Below are 24,012 nucleotides of genomic sequence, written 5' to 3'. Positions count from 1 at the left end.
GGGGCGGGATCACCCGGGTACGTTACCCTGTGGCCCCACCCCTAGTTAAAAAAAGAACTGTCACCTGAGAGGACGCGTCATACGGCGGGTGCCTCCCATGGAGGCAGATCGGGGGCAGCTTGCGGGGTTTTTTTTTTTTGGTCCATCGGCAGAACGAGAGAAGAAGATGAATGGACTTCGTGGGACATTTTAATTTTTTTATTTTTCCACTGAGGCCGAGAGGCAAAGCCTGAAGGTGGCTCAAGAGTTGATGTTCATAGATGTATCTATTGATAGATGACATGAGAGTGAATCGGATTTGCCTCTCGGCCTCAGAGGAGCCTCAATCATTTAGTTTACGCCCTTATTTCTTGGGCTTTTCTTTTCTTTTTGAAGAGAACAACATATATATACTCTTGGTGGAGTAAAAAAACCCACTTCTACCTGTTTACATCATCTCGAAAATATAGATGTTTGTTCATACTGGAATCAAGATCATACTGGGCAGACAGACTTTGTCACCGTCGCTGTTTTTAATGACAAATTTTATGGAATGTCAAATCAGCCAATACAGTGTTTAATAATCATTTAAAGCGTACACTAACCCTGAGGAAGGAGTTTAATTGACTCCGAAACGCGTTGGGTAAAAAGTACTGCTTCGAAACTCTGTATATACACGATTGTAATACTGATGGATTTACATTCCTAACAATAGATGTTACAGTTGTTGTCATATTTTATTATGTTAATTCAATAAATTATATTTGTACCAAGTATACCTCTTTTATGATTACTACATGTGCCTGAAAAGTCCACCACTAGGGGACCCCCTTTGCTGTTATGTATAAATAATTTTGGATGTGGCACAAATTCACAGTCAGATGCTGATCTACAATATACAAAGTGTGTCTTGTGGTTTTTTTAAATTTTGACACTTTTTTGTGAAATAGTACGGGTACAATGTACCCGTTACCATTTCAAACGGGGGGGCGGGACCTGGGGGTCCCCTTGTTAAAGGGGGCTTCCAGATTCCGATAAGCCCCCCGCCCGCAGACCCCCACAACCACCGGGCAAGGGTTGCGGGGATGAGGCCATTGTCCCCATCAACTTGAGGACAAGGTGCTTTGGGGGCTACCCCAAAGCACCCTCCCCATGTTGAGGGCATGTGGCCTGGTACAGTTCAGGAGGGGGGCGCTCTCTCGTCCCCTCCTCTTTTCCTGCGGCCTGCCAGGTTGCGTGCTCAGATAAGGTTCTGGTATGGATTTTTGGGGGGACCCCCACTCCATTTTTTTTTTAATTTTGGTGCGGGGTTCTCCTTAAAATCCATACCAGACCTGAAGGGTCTGGTATGGATTTTGAGGGGGACCCCTACGCCATTTTTTTAAAAAAAATTAGCGCAGGGTTCCCCTTAATATCCATACCAGACCTGAAGGGCCTGGTATGGAATTTGGGGGATCCCCACGCAATTTATTTTTAAATTTTGGTTCGGGGTTCCCCATAATATTCATACCAGACCCAAAGGGACTGGTAATGGACTGTGGGGGATCCCATGCCGTTTTTTTCAATGACTTTTATCTGTATTGCCGGGACCGACAATTCATTATAGCCACTAGTACTTTTAAATTACTTTTTTTCCTTTAGAGACTTTAAAATTAGCACTTTTGATTTCTCTCATAGACAATTCAATATAGCCGCGAGTAGTATTAAATGAGTTTTTTTCCTTTAGAAATGACATTTTGTGCAGGGACTGTTCTAAACACTGGAAAAATGCGCCGTTTTACAGGCATACTATAGACACCCTCCAGGTATGAAATTTAAAGGAATATTTCACTTTTATTGTTTCACTTTAAACATTATTAAAATCACTGCTCCAGAAAAAATGACCGTTTTTATAACAATTTTTTCATTGATACATGTCCCCTGGGGCAGGACCCGGGTCCCCAAACACTTTTTATGACAATAACTTGCATATAAGTCTGTAAATTAGCACTTTTGATTATTCATGTTCATGTCCCATAGACTTTAATGGTGTTCGTGTGTTCTGCCAAATTTTTGCCTGTTCGGTATGTTCTGGTGCAAGCCGAACCGGGGGGTGTTCGGCCCATCTCTATTCCCTATGCAGGGGTAGCGTGTTACTTCAATTAAAACCCTCAAATTCTAACCTTCTTGATTAAAAAAAACCAATAGTAATTATAAGTTCATGGTAAATATACTGAAAGGCAGATTATGTATTTACATAAGCTTCAAATATTCTCATTGCTTTTCACACTGCATATAAGGCCAATAGCTTGCTATTATCCATGAGGCGGTTTTACCTCAACTGTACTCTGCTAATTTATCTCAAGTTGGTTTTCAAAGACGTCATTGAAGTCCTTTGTGAACAATACATCATGGTTTATGAAGTCCTTTGCTGCAAAGAGTGTCCATCTGAAACCCACCCATATCAAAGCATTACTGGAAATGTGCATATACAGTATTTTACACTTTAGGAAAAACAATTATTCTAATTTTCAATTATACAAAAGATAGTCATTGTATAGATCTCACATATGATTTAGGGACTGCCAGGATTAAAAAATTATTATTGAAAACGGTACAATTAATAAAAAGACCGCTTATTTTTAGACCATCTAATTTTAGGAGGCTCGCCTGGAGACCTCCTAAGTGCTGGGTGGACTATTTTATGTAATAATACATTTCTCACATCAGCAAATTATTTGCTAATTGGAAGGACATCCTCTGAGATATTCTCCATTATTATGCCTCTTCAGGTTTAATTGAATTTGATGAATTATAGCCAGAATTCACACAAAGCCCTAAAAAGGCAGTGCACAACGCAGACAGAAAGTGGCTTTAAAGCTAAACTTCAGGCAGATCTAAAGCAAACACCATTTAATTAAGTTGTGCATTCCTTAAAAATTAATTAAATTAATTTTTACATTAAACAAGCAAAAGTTCCTAAGGGCTTTTTCATAGGGCCACAGAGAGCCTTACATAGCAAAAAATGAGCATATTATGTTGCCTTGGAGTCACCAGTGTTTATGTACAGTTGCCTGTACAAATTAAAGGAGAAGTACAGCCAAAGCTTTTTTGTTTTCAGTTAAAGCCCGCTGTCAGCTGATGTCACAAACCCAGTCTAGGCTCTAAAAAGACCTCAACAATATAGTCGGGATCCGCCCAGAGGCCTGGACCAGCAGCTGGCTCTGCCTTTCAGCGAGCCGCTGAGAGCCTGAGCCAGCCACTCCCATTCCCTCCACAGCCCATTGCTCCAGTGAGCCCTGGAGGGACAGAGCAGACAACCGGTGATTGACAGTCACTGGCTCCCTGCAGGATGAAGACCCAAGAGCTGAGCGTTCAGAGGTGTTTGAGTTCTTGGTCTTAGAGGTGGCAGGGTACAGATGGAGCTGGGATCGGTGCTGCAGCCATCTAGGTAAGTATGATTGTTTGTTTTTTTCTAATCCAATACTTCTCTTTTAATGACAGGCTGCGGCCCTGTGCTGGAAACGCACATCAGAGAGTTTACGTGCATACAGGGATAGATGTTTGCCTCCGGATGCAGGCAGTTTGTGTCCAGGTCCAATCACCAGGTCCAATCATCCGCCACTGTACTCATGTAAATGCTCAGATGACAGCCACAGCCTGTCATTTAATTTTTACAGGCAGCTGTAGACAAACACCTGAAAAAACCCCTGGAGCAGAAATACGCTCATTTTTTAATGGCGTACGGCCCTCTGTGCTTATGTGTATGAACCCTAAATCTGCCTTGATATCAGAAATGTATAACTCCATGCCCAGAGGCACTCAGACTGTGAGGTGGGCCAGTGTTTCGGACTCTGTTGCTTGCACAGGTGTTGGCAGGGAACATTCTGTTAGGAGGAGAACACAGAGAGGGCTGAGCTTATGGCTTACTGATGTGTTTTTGTTCCAGTGGGCAGAGAGGTGGCTTTCCCCAAATTCCTTAAAGCTAAACTGGAGCTGTTCTAGGAACACCAGTTGCTACTGGGTTGCGTTTCTTTTAATAGGTTAATATGTCTTGTTGTCTTGAGTTGCTCTTTAGAGTATAACTAAAGCCTTCGTTTTTGATAGAGTGGGGAAGACTTATCAAATCCTGTCATGTTTTTACTTCTGTCTGTGCTCCCCTGGTGGAGATTTACCTTCCTTTTGACTTGGTGACCAATTCTACTGGGCCTGAAATTGAGGGAAAATTCAAACCTTTGAGTTGTCCCCAGAAGAACAGGAACTTTTCCTGCTAGGTGACTTGTTGCAGTGGCAGAAATCTAACAGGGATATGTATATAAATGTGCCGCGCTACTCCTAACCAACAATCAATACAACCTAAGCTGTAAAGTAATCTGGATGATATGTGTAACATAAAACAGTGAATTACAAAATAATCCAATCATAATATAAAGTGCTCGTAAAATAATAATCCAATCATATTATAAAGTGCTCGTGCTCTGTGAATCACACACAGTCCATAATGATATAAATATAATCAACACAGTCCATATAAAGTGATAAGGTGTCTTCATGCAATGTGCACTCCTCCCCCTTCAGTTGTACCCTCACCTTAAGGGCTTATAAAATAAGCCAAAAGATGTTTTCAGCAGATATCCTGGACCATCCTTCTATCTCCTATAAGTATACTGGCTGCTGTGTGCTGGTACTCCTCCCTGGTCACCTCCTGCTCCTGATAATAGCCCAGCTTTAAAAGGATACCAGTTTTCTCCTGGTCACTTCCAATAAGCCTCCTCGCATATGCCACATAGGAAGAATAATAGAGGCATACAATATTGTGGTACCGTCTAAAAAATGTTTAATCCTAAAAAACGCTCAAAGTTCATACAACTCACATTTACATAGTAACAGAATGCTTCTAAAGTGCTGTAATGCTGTGGTGGTGAGGGGGGGATAGGGTCACCTGAATCCCGGATCTGCAGCCCCGGTTTCTCAGCGTTCAATCTATCCTCTGCCTCCTCTCCAGATCACTTCCTGCTTCCCACCGGTTTCGTCACAAATCTTATGACTTCCTCTGGGATTACTCATGGCAGGGAACATTCTGTTAGGAGAACGCAGAGAGGGCTGAGCTTATGGCTTACTGATGTGTTGCTGTTCCAGTGGGCAGAGAGGTGGCTTCACCAAATTCCTTAAAGCTAAACTGGAGCTGTTCTAGGAACACCAGTTGCTACTGGGTTGCGTTTCTTTTAATAGGTTAATATGTCTTGTTGTCTTGAGTTGCTCTTTAGAGTATAACTAAAGCCTTCATTTTTGATAGAGTGGGGAAGACTTATCAAATCCTGTCATGTTTTTACTTCTGTCTGTGCTCCCCCGGTGGAGATTTACCTTCCTTTTGACTTGGTGACCAATTCTACTGGGCCTGAAAGTGAGGGAAAATCCAAACCTTTGAGTTGTCACCAGAAGAACAGGAACTTTTCCTGCTAGGTGACTTGTTGCAGTGGCAGAAATCTAACAGGGGATTTTCCTCACTCGGGTGATTTTTTTCTCTCACTTCCTGTTGTGTCTACAAGACAGGACATGAAGTGAAAACTCCCTGATGTGATACAGATTTTAAAAAAAAGTTTTGTCTTTACATATACTTCTCATTGGTTTTGTTTGTACATTTTGTGTTTTTCTATCTTATATTGCTGTTCACATGTGTGTTTATTGTGCAGTCAGTCATCAGAAGAAGATGATGCGTTCACCTCAAAGCGGAATTCTGTAGCACTAAATGGGGCATTCTCCTCTATAACAGAACCGGACAGTTCCACAGAAGCTAGACAAAGCAAAGTTCATCCACTGCAAAGGATAATATCCATTGAGGAGGATCATCTTCCCCAGTATTTGGACAGCCAGCAGGAGAGAGCGCTAAATAACTGGCGGGAAGAAGATGAGAAGGAGGCGATCACTGCAGACATGGAGGAGAATGTGTATAAAGTGGAACACATGACAGAGGAAGCATTACCATCTTCCCCAAGAGGGCAGCCTGTTGGAAAAGAGACCCTATCAAGTGTAAGATTACCAAAAATGCACCTTTTAGCTATGGCTAATTTAAAAGGAAACTATTGTCTTATACCAGCATATTTTACAAATTTAAAGTATAACACCAAAATGTTGTAGACAACTGTCCATCAGACCTACATTTTATGGCCAAATGTATGGACACCTCTCCAAATTATTACGTTTAGATGTTTCCAAAGAAGACTGAAGAATAGTGTTAATGCTACAAACTGCAAAGACATTTTAGACAATTGGGTGCTTCCAACCCTGTGGTAACAGTTTGAAGAAGGACCTTTTCTATTCCAGCATGACTTTGATGATGTATACAAAGCCAGCTAGATAAAGATGTAGGGGTTGATTTACTAAAAGCAAATATATTGTGCACTTTGCAAAGTGTAGTTGTACTCTGTAATCGCATTTGTTCCAGAGCTTAGTAAATGAGGGGAAGCTCAGCTGACTTTCATCATCCAATCATGTGCAAAAATGCCGTTATTTTATTTTATTTTCCTTGCATGTGATTAGGTATTCTTTGCAAAGTGAAGCTTCACCTTATTTACTAAGCTCTGGAGAAAATGCCCTTGCAGAGTACAATACACTTGCAAGCCACACAATCTATTTGCCTTTAGTAAATCAACCCAATAGTTTTAGGAGTGTGATGTGAAGGAACTTGAGTGGCCTGCACAGAGCTCTGGAAAGCCTTCCCAGGAGAGTAGAGGCTGTTATAGTCACATAGGGGGACTTCATAGCCACAGTTTATTCCCCATTGTTTTAAAATGTTTATGTTTTACTTTAAACCTTATTAAAAGATATGCTCTGTACTGAACTGTATTTTAAAATAATGTTTATTGCATTACTACATATTTAAAAATAAATTTCAGCCTACCTAAAATTTAGCTTCAGTGAGAAACCCATAAGGCAAGCAGGCCTACCGGTACTCGGTTGCGGTTGGCAGACAGGCAAAGTGGTTCAATGAGAGACCAAGTACAAGGCAGACAAGGTTCAGAATAGTCAGGGTCAATCCATAGTCAAAAGGCAGACAGAGTTCAGAGAATAGTCAGATATCCGGTCCGAGGTCATCAACATAGAAATCCAAACAGCAGAGCAGGACAGACAAACAGGCAGCTTGAGCACATGTAACCAGTGCTATCACAAGCATGAGACTGCAGGCTTGGCTGGCTTAAATCAGGTTTGGTCTCCACCCAGAGACTGGCTACATCAATCACCTTGCAGGTGGACAGACAGACAGGGAAAATGCATCATAGCCAAAACTAGGATGCTGGAACCAGCAGCTATGATGGAACAGGAATATATAAAACACAAAGCGCTGTGATGCTAAATAGCTGATAATTACACATAAAACCAAGTGAGGCTGCTATCAAAAGAGAGTGTTTTCAGAGTCACTTAAAAAGAATAAATAATGATATTTGAAACGCTTCACAATGTGCATAAAGATGAATATATATGAATAAATATAAATAAATAAATATAAATACTCAAATAAATCCAGCGGTGAATAAAAATTCCTAAAAAATCCAGCAATCAAAATAGTGTAAAATTAAAAAATTTTAAAAAATTAGTGCCACCAAATGTGTAAAAAAATCCACATAAAAAATCAACATAAAAATAAATATATAGGGATGTATTCAGAAGGTTCAATTATACAAGTGTAGAATCCGATTGGTATAAAGCTTTGATCCGGTCCCACCAGCAAAGCTGTTTAAAAACACTTGCTTAATTAAGGTGCTCATTGACATTTATAGTAACACTGTTTCTTTTGCTTCTGTTCACAACCAATGTGAGAATCATAAACAGATCTCATTTGACAAACAGATAAGAGAAAAAACCAATCATTGTGCAATAGTTAGGATACCAAGGTACACAGGCAAACTTCAATCCACTCACGTGTGCCTTATAAGGACGCTCTGTGCAGATCAGCAGTATCACACAGTGTACTGCAGTGAATCTGCTCCTGTCTAAGGCAGCTGACTGCTATAGTAAAACCTGCATATGCCTTATCATTATAAGGCACACGTGAGTGGATTGAAGTTTGCCTGTGTACCTTGGTTGTGAACAGAAGCAAAAGAAACATTGTTACTATAAATGTCAATGAGCACCTTAATTAAGCAAGTGTTTTTAAACAGCTTTGCTAGTGGGACCGGATCAAAGCTTTATACCAATCGGATTCTACACTTGTATAATTGAACCTTCTGAATACATCCCTATATATTTATTTTTATGTTGATTTTTTATGTGGATTTTTTTACACATTTGGTGGCACTAATTTTTAAAAATTTTTTAATTTTACACTATTTTGATTGCTGGATTTTTTAGGAATTTTTATTCACCGCTGGATTTATTTGAGTATTTATATTTATTTATTTAAATTTATTCATATATATTCATCTTTATGCACATTGTGAAGCGCTTCAAATATCATTATTTATGATGGAACAGGAGTGCCGCAAGCTCCTGACACTCGGCATTCACTTTCATTCACATTTTTTTCATGTCTGGGGAGTATTTGGTTATGCCCACAGATATGATGCCAGAGTCCATCATGAAAGCAGATATGGTACTGCAAGCTGATTTCTTTGACTAGTTTCAGGCCTGGTGTCTGCTCTTATTTCTGACCAGAGTAAGTAGTATGTAGGGCAGTGTACAGAGGTCAGTAATATGTAGAGCGATGTACAGAGGTCAGTAGTATGTAGGGTGGTGTACAGAGTCCAGTAGTATGCAGGGCGGTGTGCAGGGGTCAGTAGTATGTAGGGCGGTGTACAGGGGTCAATAGTATGTAGGGCAGTGCACAGAGGTCAATGGGAAGTAGAGCTGTGCACAGTGGTCAATAGGATGAAGTGTACATAGGTCAGCAGTATGAAGAGCAATGTATATGGATCAGTAAGGCAGAGGACAGAGGGTAAGCAGGTCAGGGGTTAGCAGGGCAGGGGACGGGGGGTTCGGAGGGCTCAGTACAGGGAGGCCAGAGGGGCACAGCACAGGGGGGTAAGAGGGCATGGTACAGGGGGGCTAGGAGGGTACGGTACAGGAGGGTCAGGAGGGTATGGTACAGGGGAGTCAGGAAGACGTGGTGCAGGGGGGTAAGGAGGGTGCCGTGCAGGGGGTTCAGGAGGGTACGGTGCAGGGGGGTCAGGAAGTCATGGTATTGGGGGGTCAGGAGGGTGTGGTGCTAGGTGGTCAGGAAGACATGGTGCAGGGGGGTTAAGAGGACGGGGCTGCCTCTGCAGCGTAGAATTGGCCGATGGTGTGTCCAGCCCCTGTAGCCTAAACAAAGTTACTTTGCCAGGATCTGTTTCCCTTGTTCAGCATTAAGTCCATTAAATAAAAATAACACATAAATAATAATACAAAAATGTAAATATATGAAGGGTATGTGACTTTATGTATATCTCCTTAGGTATAATACAGACAATATTTCTATCTATAAAATCTTGATATTTTATTAAACATATAGTAAACATTAAAAGATTGGTTAAAATTATATATATATAAGTTAGCCATCCAAAGTTGTTTATTCTATGGCCTTGAGATCCGTCTAACAGGTTGACGCGCTTTGCGGCGAATCCTGTTTCATCAGGACCTCGGATCATACTACAAGGTACTGTAATAGTATACATAAACAGATAATTATTAAACAGCTTATCACAAAAACATTACATGTATTATACTGTACATCTTATAATAATCAAACCATTTGATAATTATAATATGTATAATACATGTAATGTTTTTGTGATAAGCTATTTAATAATTATCTGTTTATGTATACTATTACAGTACCTTGTAGTATGATCCGAGGTCCTCATGAAACGCGATTCCCCGCAAAACGTGTCGACCTGTTAGACGGATCTCAAAGTCATAGAATAAACAATTTATATATTTGATTTTAACCAATCTTTTAATGTTTACTATATGTTTATAAAAATATCAAGATTTTATACATAAAAATACTGTCTGTCTGTATTATACCTAAGGAGGTATACAAGTCCCATACCCTTCATTTTTACATGCTCTCTGTAAGAGGTAATAAATATCTGGAAGTGTTAGACCTACTAATTAATGCCCTTAATGTGAAAAAAAAAATCTGTTATATTTTCAGGAAGAATGTGCGTTCAGTCCTCCAGACCGATTATTTAAAATTGTTGTGGTGGGAAATTCTAGCGTGGGGAAGACATCATTTCTGAGAAGGTTCTGCGAAGACAATTTTTGCGCTGGGACTTCAGCTACAGTGGGTAAGCATTGTTAAAGGGGTACTTCAGCCACACGGCAAAAAGTTTTTATTTCACTTCACTCAGGAAAAATCATCCCTGCGAAAGGACTTCATTTTCATTCTAAGCGTCCATACACACTGGCTTAAAAATCGCTGCTTCTGCAGGACTTTTGTGTTTTGCCTGTTGAAGGAAATCAATGTTATCCTATGTGTCCATGCACATTAGGATGTTTAGAGGTACAGTGCCTTGAAAGAGTATTCACACCCCTTGAAATTTTACACATTTTGCCACATTTTGTAATTTGTCATTTTCACAAATAAATATCTGAAAAGTGTGGCGTGCATTTGTATTCAGCCCCCTTTTCTCTGATACCCCTAACTAAAATCTAGTGGAACCAATTGCCTTCAGAAGTCGCCTAATTAGTAAATAGAGTAAAGTGTGACGTGCATTTGTATTCAGCCCCCCCCCCCCCCCCCCGAGTCAATACTTTGTAGAACCACCTTTCGCAGCAATTACAGCTGCAAGTCTTTTTGGGGATGTCTCTATCAGCTTTGCACATCTAGAGAGTGACATTTTTGCAAATTCGCCTTTGCAAAATAGCTCAAGCTCTGTCAGATTGGATGGAGAGCATCTGTGAACAGCAATTTTCAAGTCTTGCCAAAGATTCTTAATTGGATTTAGGTCTGGACTTTGATTGGGCCATTCTAACATATGCATATGCTTGGTCTAAACCATTCCATTGTAGCTCTGGCTGTATGTTTAGGGTCATGATCTGCTGGAAAGTGAACTTCTGCCCCAGTCTCAATTCTTTTGCAGACTCTTATGCCCCATACACACGATCGGACTTTCCGACAACAAAACCGTGGATTTTTGTTTGAAGGATGTTGGCTCCAACTTGTCTTGCATACACACGGTCACACAAATGTTGGCCAACAATTACGAACGTAGTGACGTATGTGATATCTCTATTACGAACGCTAGTTTTACAAGACCGAGCGCTTCCGGCTCGTACTTGATTCCGAGCATGCATGGACTTTTGTCCAAAGGAACTTGTGTACACACGATCGGAAAGTTTGACAACAAACATTTGTTGGCGGAAAATTTGAGAACCTGCTAGCCAACATTTGTTGGCGGAAAGTCCGACAACAAATGTCTGATGGAGCATACACATGGTTGGACTTACCACCAACAAGCTCACATCCAACATTACCTGTTGGAAAATCCAATCGTGTGTACGCGGCATAACAGGTTTTCTTCTAAGATTGTCCTGTATTTGGCTCCATCCATCTTCCCGCCAACTCTTACCAGCTTCCCTGTCCCTGCTGAAAAAAAGCATCCTCACAACATGATGCTGCCACCATCATGTTTCTTGGTGAGAATAGTTTGTTCAGGGTGATGTGCAGTGTTAGTTTTCCACCACACATAGCGTTTTGCTTATATGTCAAAAAACAATTTTGGTCTCATCTGACAAGAGGACTTTCTTACGCATGTTTGCTCTGTCTCCCACATGGCTTCTCACAAACTGCAAATGGGACTTTTTATGGCTTTCTTTCAACAATGGCTTTCTTCTTGCCACTCTTCCATAAAGCCCAGACTTGTGGAGTGCACGACTAATAGTTGTGCTGTGGACAGATTCTCCCACCTGAGCTGTGGATCTCTGCAGCTCCTCCAGAGTTACCATGGGCCTCTTGGCTGCTTCTCTAATGAGTGCTCTCCTTGCCTGGCCTGTCAGTTTAGGTGGACGGCCATGTATTGGTAGGTTTGCAGTTGTGCCATACCTTCATGATGCTGTTGGTTCACTAAGGTTCTTTAACAAACCTCTGAGGGCTTCACATAACAGCTGTATTTATACTGAGATTAAATTACACACTGGTGGACTCTATTTACTAATTAGGTGACTTCTGAAGGCAATTGGTTCAACTAGATTTTAGTTAAGGGTATCAGAGTACAGGGGGCTGATTACAAATGCACACCATACTTATATTTATTTGTAAAAAAAAATTGAAAACCATTTATCATTTTCCTTCTACTTCACAATTATGTGCCACTTTGTGTTGGTCTATCACATTAATCACTTCAGCTAAGGAAACATTTACACCCTTCCTGATCAAGCCATTTTTTGCGATCCGACACTGCGTTGCTTTAACTGACAATTGCGCAGTCGTGCGACATTGTACCCAAACAAATTCCCTTTTTTTCCCACAAATAGAGCTTTCTTTTGGTGGTATTTGATCACCTCTGTGGTGTTTACTTTTTGCGCTATAAACAAAAGAAGAGTGACAATTTTGAAAAATACACTTTTTTACTTTTTGCTATAATAAATATCCCCAATTTAAAAAAAAAAAAAAATCTTCATTAGTTTAGGCCGATATATATTCTTCTACATATTTTTGGTAAAAAAAATTGCAATAAGCGTATAATCATTGGTTTGCGCAAAAGGTATAGCGTCTACAAAATAGGGGATAGATTTATGGCGGACAGATTGGACACTTTTTTAGAATCATTGACATTTATATGGCGATCAGTACTATAAAATGCACTGATTACTGTATAAATGTCACTGGCAGGGAAGGGGTTTACACTAGGGGGTGATCAAAGGATTAAATGTGTTCCCTCAGTGTGTGTTCTAACTGTGGGGGGGGATGGGACTGACTTGGGGAGGAGGACGATCGTTGTTCCTATATACTAGGAACAACAGATCAGTCTCCTCACCCCTAACAGAACGTGTATTTGTGTATTTGTTTACACACACAAATCCCCGTTCTCGCTCTGTCAGGAGCAATCTCAGGTGCCTGCAGCTGCGATGCATCGGCTCCTTAGGGAAGAGGCGGCCATTCTGCCACCGTCAATCGACGGCAGGCAAACGGTTAAATCCCAATAAAATACATTTACGTTTTTGGTTGTAACATGACAAAATGTGGAAAATTTCAAGGGGTATGAATACTTTTTCAAGGCACTGTATATTTTAGGCTCAGAATTTTAGGCAGGAAAAAAAACCCTTCTGGTTTGCGTTTTTGGTTGGAGCTTTCTGGCAGAAAAAACTCTAAGCTCTCCTAAACGTGCCTAAAGGTACAAAAACGCTCTATGTGAGTGTTTTGTTTTGCCAGGGAACTGGCATTTTTTAAAGCCCAGTGTACATGGAGCCTAAAAGTCATGTTCTTCTGATAATTTCTGGTGATCTTATTTTCTAAGTGGGGGCATTATGGGGCAGGATGGCTATTTTCTGCTTCATTCTGACACCGATGCTAATGAGACATTGTATAGATGTGGAACCTTTATCCATACTTTTAAAATTCCCTCTTACCTTTTTTGCGGTGGTATCTACAACTAACATACTCACACACCCAGCAATTTCATTGGTATTTTGTAGTGATCTGCTGCTCTGCTGCATACCAGTTTCTATGCCACCATCTTTCTCTTCTATGTCATCGGGAGCTGGCTGTCTTTTCCAGGCTCTTTCAGCTAGCACCGTAATGATGTGCCCCTGGGTCCATCCTCCTTCAGATGTTGCATTAAAGCTATTGCCTCCAGGGAAATTTGACAGGAATATAACAGGAGGCATCAGAAGCTGGGCCTGTGTCATTTTCACTTAGGGACACATCGGAAACACTTTTGTGTACATGGCAATCATTCATGGCAGCCAGCAACTTAATATAAAGTGGGCAAAAAAAAAAAAAAAAAGTAATAAAAAAACTTAAAAAGAAGAAGAAGAGGTAATGAATTAATTTGAAAACACAGACTTGGCCTTTAATTGTACATATAAAGTATTTTCCTAAAGTGTTTTGGCAGTCTTTAACATATCTTTCATGTATGTTCGGATCTTTGCATAAGTTAATATTTGGGAACTGAAAGCCTGCAAGATAAATCTGTTTTTACCCGATATTCCCATTAGGCCAATGGAAAAATTGCAGTCAACAATCTTCAGTTTCTTGTTGGGAGCATCTTGTTCATCATGAATATTTCTCTTTATTTATCATGAACATTAGAATTTCTTGCATCCCATCAACATCATTTATATTAAAACACAGCATGAAAGGATGTAATTGAAAATCCAGGGTGGTCAATAAACACAGTTTTATTATGATAGGAAGTTGGTGCCAGCAGGGCAGAGGAAATCACATTCTACTTGTTAAGTAACTTACATCCAAATGTTGACTGCATGAGAAAAGGGTAATGTAAGTTCACATATACTTTTGCCAAAGTACCTGTTTTAGTGCAGCTTTGTAAATGTTTTTCCTTATTTTTTATGCCTTCTATCACTGTCTCTTTTTGTTTTATTTTATATTTATGTTTAAAGCTGAACTCATTGCATAGTCTAATAGGCTCTGCTGTACTGACATTTCTTACGCTGAAGTTTTTGCCTTTTAACTTCCTTTCTTTTAGGGCTCAATCACACTTGTGGCTGGGAGGGGTGGGTGGAGGATAAAAATAGGCAGTCAAGCCATGGGTTTTACTGCCCCCTGACTACTCCCCTTAACCTAACACAGAAGGAGTGGGATGGACACATGACGTAGCCGCAGAAAACAGGCACTCCATTTCTCTGAAGTGGTTATGGCATGGTGTTCCACAGCAGATCACTTTTCATTGGGATGGCAAGGACTGCCACTAGTGTAAACAATCCCTTACTCTTTCATCCACTACTACATATTTCCATTCTGCTCTTCAACGCTCTTCTACTTCCCCTCTTGTCTCTTTGCCTCTCCCTTTATCTATCTTCTTATTCCTGTCCTGTCCTCTTTTAATCCTTCCCAGTCTCTTTCTTCTCTTTAATCTTGTTCTCTGTTCTCTACCATCCTCTCCTCTCACCGTTCATACCATTCTCTGGTCTTCCTTTCAATTTTCTCCTCTTGCTCTATTGTCTCTACTTCTATCCCTTCCCTTCCTCCTACCTTACCTTCCAACCCCTCCTTATAGTCTTTCCTCTTCCTTTTTATCTTCTGTTCTTGGGCTTTCCCTCTTCTCTTCCTTCTCCTCCTCTTGCTTTCTCCTCTTTATTTCTATCCTTTTCCCTTCCAACTCCTCCTCTTGGTCTCTCCTCACCCCTTCCATCCTCTCTTCTTGGTCTTTCCTTCTCTTCTATTTTCTCCTTTTGCTCTCTCCTCTCTACTTCTATTCCTTCCCCTCCTCTTCCCTTCCCACTCCTCCTCTTGGTCTCTCTTCTCCCATTCCATCTTCTGTTCTTGGTCTTTCCTACCCTTCTTCCACCTTCTCCTCTTGCTCTCTCTGCTCTACTTATATCCCATCCCCTCTTCTTCCCTTCCCAATCCTCCTCTTGGGTCTCTCCTCTTCCCTTCCATCTTCTTCTCTTGCTCTGTCCTCTCTATGTCTACCCACCCCCCTCATATTCCCTTCCAAATCCTCCTCTTGGTCTCTCCTTTTCAATTCCATCTTCTTTTCTTGGTCTTTTCTTCTCTTCTTCCATCTCTTCCTCTTGCTCTGTCCTCTACTTCTAACCTTTCCCCTTCTCTTCCCTTCAAACCCCTCCACTTGGTCTATCTCCTCCCCTTCCATCTTCTCTTATTGGTCTTTCCTACTCTTATTCTATCTCTTCCTCTTGTTCTCTCCTCTCTACTTCTAACCCTTCCCCTCCTCTTCCCTTTAAACCCCTCCTCTGGGTCTGGTTTCTCCCCTTCCATCTTCTCTTATTGGTCTTTCCTACTCTTCTTCTATTCATCTCCTCTTGCTCTCTCTTCTCTATTTCTATCCCATCCCCTCCTCTTCCCTTCCAACTCCTCCTCTTGGTCTCTCCTCTTCCCTTCCATCATCTTTTTCCCTGCTTCTTCCATAGTTTGCTCTTGCACTATGCTCTCTACTTCTAACCATTCCCCTTGTATTCCTTTCTAACTCCTCTTGGTCTCTCCTCTTCCCTTCCATCATCTTTTCTTGGTCTTTTCTTCCCTTTTTCCATCTCCTCCTCTTGCTCTATCCTCTCTACTTCTGATCATCCCCCTCGTATTCCATTCCAACTCCTCCTCTTGGTCTCTCCTCTTCCCTTCCATCATCTTTTCTTCTCTTCTTCCATCTCTTCCTCTTGCTCTATTCTCTACTTCTAACTATTCCCCTCATATTCTCTTCCAACTCCTCTTGGTCTCTCCTCTTACTTTCCATCTTTTCTTGGTATTTTCTTCTCTTCTTCCATCTCTTCCTCTTGTTCTCTCCTCTCTTCTTCTAACCTTTCCCCCTTCTTTTCCCTTCAACCCCCTCCTCTGGGTCTCTTTCCCCTCTTCCATCTTCTCCTATTGGTCTTTCCTACTCTTCTATCCTCTCATCTTGCTTTCTCTTCTCTACTTCTATCCCACCCCCTCCTCTTCTCTTCCATCTTCTCTTCTTGATCTTTCCTTCTATTTTTCTATCTCCTCCCAACTTCCATCCACATGATACATTTCTCTTGTTACCTTCTCTCCCCTTCTATTTACTTTTTTCTTTCTATACTTTCACCTTCCATCCCTCTTCTTTTTTCCTGACACTTTGAAATGAAAAAGGTTTTCTTATTATTTTTGTTTCCTATCAAATATCCAATTACCCCGATTTATTAAAAAAATATCATGTCACAGATGAAACAGGTCACATACTTGTAGCCCAGGGGTAGGCAACCTTTGCACTCCAGCTGTGGTGAAACTTCAAATCCCATCATGCCGCAAAATCTGCGATCCAGCGATGGACAAGATTCTCAAGGGAGGGAGAGACTGCAGCAGAGCATGGAGGGCAAGATGGTCCCATGGCCTAATTGTGTTTTATTTTCTACTACTGCTGAATGAGGATACCTTAGGCGTAGATTTGAGCATGCTGATTTCTTTTCTCAGTCCTTCCTTTAAGGCGGAGAGGAATACATAAGTTGTTTGCACTACATTTTACCAATGACTTGGATTCGCAAATGCCTTTGAATCAGAGTTGAACTAAGACATTGGGGCCCCCCTAACATCGTCCTGCATGGACGTGCACTATGTTACCTGGCTCCTTAATTGTTTAGACGGATGCAAAGACCTTTTTTCCTTTTTTTTCTTCTTGGTTACCTACTGTTTTTCTTTTCTTTACCACCACTGGCCACTGCTAGTTGCAGGGTGGACGTTCTGCATTTTTTGTGTTTGTCGAACTGGAATTGCCTTTTTGTGGCAGACACTGTCACCTATTCACCTGGACTTTGTCTGAGGAATCCTTTTGCTCCCAGCTACTAAGTGGAGATGTGGGAAGTCCCCTGATGACTTTCTGCACCTGGAACTATCCCTACAAGTTACTTACCATTCTGTTGTCCTATGTGTGTACTTTGATTTTGTGGAATGTGAGGGGGCTGGGAGATGGAGTGAAGCAGGTGGCATTTTTCTCTACGGCGAAGGCCCACAAACCTGCTGTGGTGCTTACAGGAAACACACTTACAAGCTAACTCTATAGCTACACTTAAGCACCGTAGTTATCCAATCCAGTCCCACTCCACTCATACAGCTTACTCAAGGGGTGTCAGCGTACTCATTTTGCATGCTGTCTCCTTTCAGTTACTGCACTCCTTGGTTGATGATCAGGGATGGCACATTTTTGTATTATGCAAACTAGCAGGGCTGACATGTATTATTGCAAGCATCTATGTCCCTCCACCCTTCTCCTTTGACAGCCTGAAATGTCTAGCACAATTTATAGCCTCTTACTCCAACATCCCTATTTGGGTGATGGGAGATTATAACAATGCTATAGTAAGCAGATGGATACATTTTCACCCAGAGCTAGTGGCAATCCCCAGCCGGGGGGGGGTCCTACCCCCTTTGCTCGATTCCTTGCAGAAATAGGCCTGCGAGATGTGTGGAGGGACCAGAATCCTAATGTGAACTGCTTTTCTTGCTACTCAGCATCCTACAAATGCCTCTCTTCATAGGCGTGCGCACAGGGTGTGCCGGGTGTGCCCAGGCACACCCTAATCCCCTCATGCGCATTAGTGTTATCGTTCTGTGTATCAACAGGAACATGGGAAAGATCTCCCTCTTACCGGCCCTGCCATAAGAGAAGTGTTTATTCTTTTCTCTTTCACTGTGCCAGCAGGGAGATCAATGTGCCGGAGTCATATATATGTAGATACATAGACATGCATGTGTGTTTGAGCTTAAGGGTGCACACCCTAATGCATTAGGCTGCGCACACCTATGCCTCTCTTGCATACATATTTGTCAGGGACATACTTTGGCACATCAGCTGACTGATTCTGTGATGTACGCTCCAGGTAACATCTCGGATCACTCTCTCCTACGTGTCCATGTAGCTGTTTCTCGTAGCCATCAGCATAGGCTGTGGAAGGTCAACCCCTTCTGATTCACAATTTTTCTAGAATCTGACCCCATTCCCAAAGCTGTCACAGAATTCATGCACTTTAACCACTTAAGGACCAAGCCTCTTTCTGAGATTTGTTGTTAACAAGTTAAAAAGGTTTTTTTTGCTAGAAAATTACCTAGAACCCCCAAACATTATACATTTTTTTTCTAACACCCTAGAGAATAAAATGGCGGTCATTGCAATACTTTCTGTCACACCGTATTTGCGCAGCAGTCTTACAAGCGCACTTTTTTTTTGGAAAAAATACACTTTTTTGAATTAAAAAATAAGACAACAGTAAAGTTAGCCCAATTTTTTTATATTGTGAAAGATAATGTTATGCCGAGTAAATTGATACCCAACATGTCACGCTTCAAAATTGTGCCCACTCCTGGAATGGCGACAAACTTTTACCCTTAAAAATCTCCATGGGCGACGTTTAAAAAATTCTACAGGTTGCATGTTTTGAGTTACAGAGAAGGTCTAGGGCTAGAATTATTGCTCTCTACCGATCGCGGTGATACCTAACATGTGTGGTTTGAACACCGTTTTCATCTGTGGGCGCTCACGTATGCGTTCGCTTCTGCCCTTTTATTTTTTATTTTTACGCTGTTTTTAAAAAAAAAAAAAAAAAAAAGTCACTTTTATTCTTATTGCAAGGAATGTAAACATCCCTTGTAATAGAAAAAAAGCATGACAGGACCTCTTAAATATGAGATCTGGGGTCAAAAAGACCTCAGATCTCATATTTACACTAAAATGCAATTAAAAAAAATTGTCATTTAAAAAAATTATTTAATAAAAAATGGCCCTTTAAGAGCTGTGGGCGGAAGTGACGTTATGATGTCTCTTCCGCCCACCAATGGTATGGAGACGGGTGGGGGCCATCTTCCCCTCACTCATCTCCATACCCAGCTAGTGACAGGACGTGATCGCCTGTGCCGCTGCCGACGGCTGCGATAAGCGGCGGGGGGCACCGGAGCATGGCCGGAGGCCCTCTCCCGCCACCGATAAAAGTCATCTTGCGGCGAATTCCCCGCAGAGACCACTTTTATCTTGTAGCAGACCGCCCGCTGAAGAAGAGGAGCTAGCTGCTGCCATAACAACGATATCCTCCTTCAAACAGCCGACATAAAACTGAGGACATAAGTGGTTAATCAGGGCACAGCTAGATCTACGGTGGTTTGGGATGCCCTGAAGGCTCATCTACGGGGCTTAATTATCACACAGATTACCGCTATTAAACTAAAACCAAAGAGTGGGAGAATCTGGTAATGAGTGAGGCCGCCAGAGTAGAAGAGTCATACGTTTCTGCCCCCACCTCAGAGTCTGAACGTAGATGGCAAGAAGCGCAGGCCCTGTATCAGCAGGTTTCTACTACTGCAGCGGAGAACAAGAGATTCTTCCTATAGTAAAGGTACTTTAATGAGGGTGAAAATACAGGACACCTGCTAACAATGATAGCTAAAGCCCAGCAGGGGACGACCCATATAGAGGCCATCCAAAATGTAGAGGGAGAAACGGTTGTTGACCAGACCCAAATTCCTGAAGTAATCTCACATCTCTTCTCGGATTTGTACACGTCTAAAGTGCATCCCACACAGGAGGAGCTGGGTCATTTTTTGGACCAGTGCTCCCTTCCATGTATATCGAGGCAGGGCCTTGCTGCACTTAATAGCCCACTAACACTTGAGGACTTTTCTTTAGCAATGGCACAGATGGCCAATAATAAATCACCAGGAGTGGACAGCCTCCCCACGGAAACATACGGGAAATATGGGGATACTCTTCTGCCTGCCCTGCTAAAAACCCTAAATGATGCCCTTCAGGATGGTGGCTTGCCCGCCTCTATGAATGAGGCTATTATAGTAGTTATCCCAAAGACTGGCAAGGATCCATTACAGCCTGACTCCTTTAGGCCTAACCCACTGCTCAACGTGGACGTCAAATTACTAGCATGGGTGTTGGCCACTAGACTGTTGGGAATTGTGGCAGACTTGGTCCATCACGACCAGTCTGGCTTCATTCCTGCCCGATCTACTGCGTTGAATATCCGCAGACTATTCCTAAACACTCAAATCCCAGTAGATAACCTAGGCAACAGAGCTATAGTTTCCCTTGACGCTGTCAAAGCTTTTGACAGCGTGGAGTGGAACTATTTGTGGGAGGTTCTGCATTGATTTGGTCTAGGTGACAGATTCATATCTTGGGTACAATTTTTATATGAATTATGTGAGAATAAGGATTAACGATACCTTATTGGAGCCTTTTCTCCTCTGTTTCGTGGAACGCGGCAGGGGTGCCCATTGTCGCCCCTGCTGTTTGCCCTTGCATTGGAACCCTTGGCAGCTATGGTGCAGGCCTCCCCCAACATTGAGGGCTTCGGAAGGGGACAGAGAAAGGTCAAAATCTCCCTGTACGCAGACGACACTCTGTTGTACCTGGGATATAATGGGGACTCTTTGAGGGCAGTGATACACCTAATCGATCAGTTCAGGCAGTTGTCAGGCTTTGCCATAAATTGGCACAAGTCGGCTCTTCTCCCGGTGGATCCTCTTCCAGCACCTTTGTCGGAGGATGTATCTCAAATACAGGTGTTCACTTCATTCAGATATTTGGGTATAGTGATAACCAGGGACCCACAGGAATACATAACATTGAATCTGAAACCAATACTTCAAAAGTTCCAACACAAACATGCCAGTTGGTGTAGGTTACCGCTGACAGTAACTGGACGTGTAAATCTCATAAAGATGATTTGGGCCCCGCAACTACTGTACATTCTGCATAATGCCCCGATCTGGATACCACAGTATTGGTTCTGGCGTATAGACTCGAAGTTCCGGGCTCTTATCTGGAGAGGTAGAGTGGCGCGCATTAGGCTTGCCACTCTGCAACTTCCCAAATATCAGGGTGGAATGGCTGTTCTACATCCACAAATGTACTATTTTGCATCCCAACACTTTACAGGCTGGGATCTTGCGATGGCTACAGACTCTTCTAGGGATCTACTCCTTGGCCCTGATACAGGCTACACAGCCCTATCCCATATGGAAATGGGCCTCCCTATGGTCCCATCTCATTGCCCCACAGTTCAACTATTAATGAAAATCTGAAAAGGGGTCAAGAATACATTGGGACTGACTGGGTTTCTCTGTCAAACGCCCATTTGGCACAGATTTAGCTAAAGTTGTTAACCTCCCTGGCGGTATGATTATTTCAGATTTTAGGTGCTGAAAGCGGTACCATTATTTTTGCATGGAAATGTGGCGTTTTATATTGTAGGCCTGTAATTCTTAGGAATAACTCACTGAAATCTATCCAAACAAGAGTCTAGTAGACATCCTGGGTATGATAAAGTTTGAAACACAAAATCATAAATTATAATATAATAAATAACTATAAATAATAACAAATAATAATATAATAGTAATAATACTTTTTATTCAATAAATTTTAGTAAATAATATAAATCAAAAACACTGACATTTTTTTTGTCCAAACAAGAGTGCAATATTAGTAGTCATATTGCTTTTAGTAAATGTCTTGGGTATGGTAAATTTTAAAACAGGGTACAGCGCAAAGTCCGACGTCACAGTCAGGACAGTAGAACCGGGTTTCTTTTCTGACTTTCCTTCCTGTGTCGTCACGTTTAGAGCAGCAAACCACACACATCCTTGTGGGTGCTGCCTTCTTTTCTGTTGGTGGAATGTGGTCCACAAAGTGTCGACCTGTCAGACGTTCCGGGTTCACAACGCCAGCAGCACGACGTCCAGATCGATATACAGTGGTTGGTGTTTGGTGCTTCAGAAATATGAGTTCTGCAACTTTCCAAACGAAGTCTGCATGAATCACAGGCCTGTCACTCTTTTTTTTTAGAAGAATGAAAGCGTTCCACAGGCACTGTTCAAGAAGATGCCTGAAGATTTTTTTATAATATTTTTTTGTTGCTTTCTCATAGCAGGGTAAAAAGTCATGGCCTGGTCAGCTCTGTCAACACCTCCCATTGTGTTGTTGTAGTCCATTACGACTTGAGGTTTCATAACATCTTTTCCAACTTTTGTACGTACCATGACAGTAGAGGTGTTGTGAATGGTACTCATTAGGCACACATCTTTTTTATCTCGCCATCTTAGTGCCATCATTTTGCCTTTTTGCCAGGCAACTATTTCTCCTGCAGTGAGCTTTTTTTTGGCAAAGGTTGGCGGCATGTCACGCCGGTTAGCTCTAACAGTCCCGTAAGCATCTGTCTTGTGTTGTAGAAGGAACTCATAGAGTTCTGGAGAAGTATAAAAATTATCTGTGGTTACACAGTACCCCTGATTCAACAATGGCTCAATCAAAGTGAGAACAGAAGCGGTTGCCATTCCATATTGACTGAATCTGTCGTTGAATTTCGTCCCTTTCCCGGTGTAAAGGACCGAATTCCATATATAACCAGTGCTGGCTTCACAGAGCATAAATGATTTTATGCCGAATCGCGCTCTCTTAGACGCGATGTACTGTATCCAGCTAAGTCTTCCTTTGTAGGCCATAAGACTTTCGTCGATACTGACGTCTCTGTCTGGTATATAGGTCTGCTGGAAATTTTTCTGAATAATTTGATATAAGTCCCAAATTTTTTTCAGTTTTGGAGCTGGATGAGAAGTCTCATCAAATTCGTCATTATTTTGAAAATGCAGATATTTCATTATGAGTGAAAATTTGTATTCCGACATTATGGTGCCAAAAAAAGGAGTGGCTAATATTTTGTTGGTTGTCCAGTACCACTTTTGCAGGGGTTTGCCCACCACTCCCTGGAGAATAATTAGGCCCAGAAACTTCCAGATGTCCTCCTTGGTCACTGGTTCCCATTTTCTGCTCCTTGAAAACCTCTGCGGTATAGCAGCTTGTTGTTCCTGGTACCGATTGGTCTCTGTAACAATTATTTCTATGACCTCATCAGTCAAAAAGAGTTGGAGGTATCCCAAGGGGCTGTCATCTTCAACCTCCACTTTTATACCAGGCGCTCCGGTAAACGGGAATCTTGGGGGCGCTGCGTGCTCTGTACCGCAATCAATCGAGCACCAAGTCCGCACATCGCTGGGCAAAGTCGCAGGATCATCGCTGAAATCGCTTTCCGTGCCTGATGACGAACTTCCCCATGATTCGCTATTACTCACATCTGCAAGCGATTCTGTCTCGCTGTCGCTGTTTTCCAGCAGGTCATATGTCGCTTTTGATGTTGAAGCGCGCTTTTTGGATGCCATGGTCGCTCTGCAGTTTCCAGACACAAAGTACAGTAAAACTGCAGGCAGGGGCACTGGACAAAGCACTGGGGGGCAATCTGAGGTCAATTTTTTAATATTTATTATATTTTGTAATGTAATCCAATAGGTTTACAATGTGTCAGTGTGTTTGTGCTTTATACATTTTGAATTTGCCGCCGGTTCCACCCCCTGCGTCGCTACGCTCGCAGGGAACGGAAGCCAGGGCACACAGTGGATCGGGCGGAAGATCCGGCCGCCGAACACAG

The 24,012-nt window shown here is 42.0% G+C and overlaps 1 protein-coding gene across 2 annotated transcripts in view; it reads left to right on the top strand.

Annotated features, from left to right (window-relative positions):
• Positions 1–24,012, top strand: part of CRACR2A (calcium release activated channel regulator 2A) — a 208,565-nt gene that overhangs the window by 146,615 nt on the left and 37,938 nt on the right. For both annotated transcript variants that reach the window (XM_073621246.1, XM_073621245.1), the window contains exons 12-13: positions 5,652–5,988; positions 10,091–10,223. In XM_073621246.1, coding sequence (XP_073477347.1) covers positions 5,652–5,988; positions 10,091–10,223 — 470 coding nt within the window. The remainder of the gene's footprint in view (positions 1–5,651; positions 5,989–10,090; positions 10,224–24,012) is intronic.

The sequence above is a fragment of the Aquarana catesbeiana genome, linkage group LG03 (genome assembly GCF_042186555.1).
Source record: "Aquarana catesbeiana isolate 2022-GZ linkage group LG03, ASM4218655v1, whole genome shotgun sequence".
Lineage (NCBI taxonomy): Eukaryota > Metazoa > Chordata > Amphibia > Anura > Ranidae > Aquarana > Aquarana catesbeiana.
The sequence above is the reverse complement of the archived record's forward strand: the minus strand, read 5'-3'. Positions and strand labels throughout refer to the sequence as shown.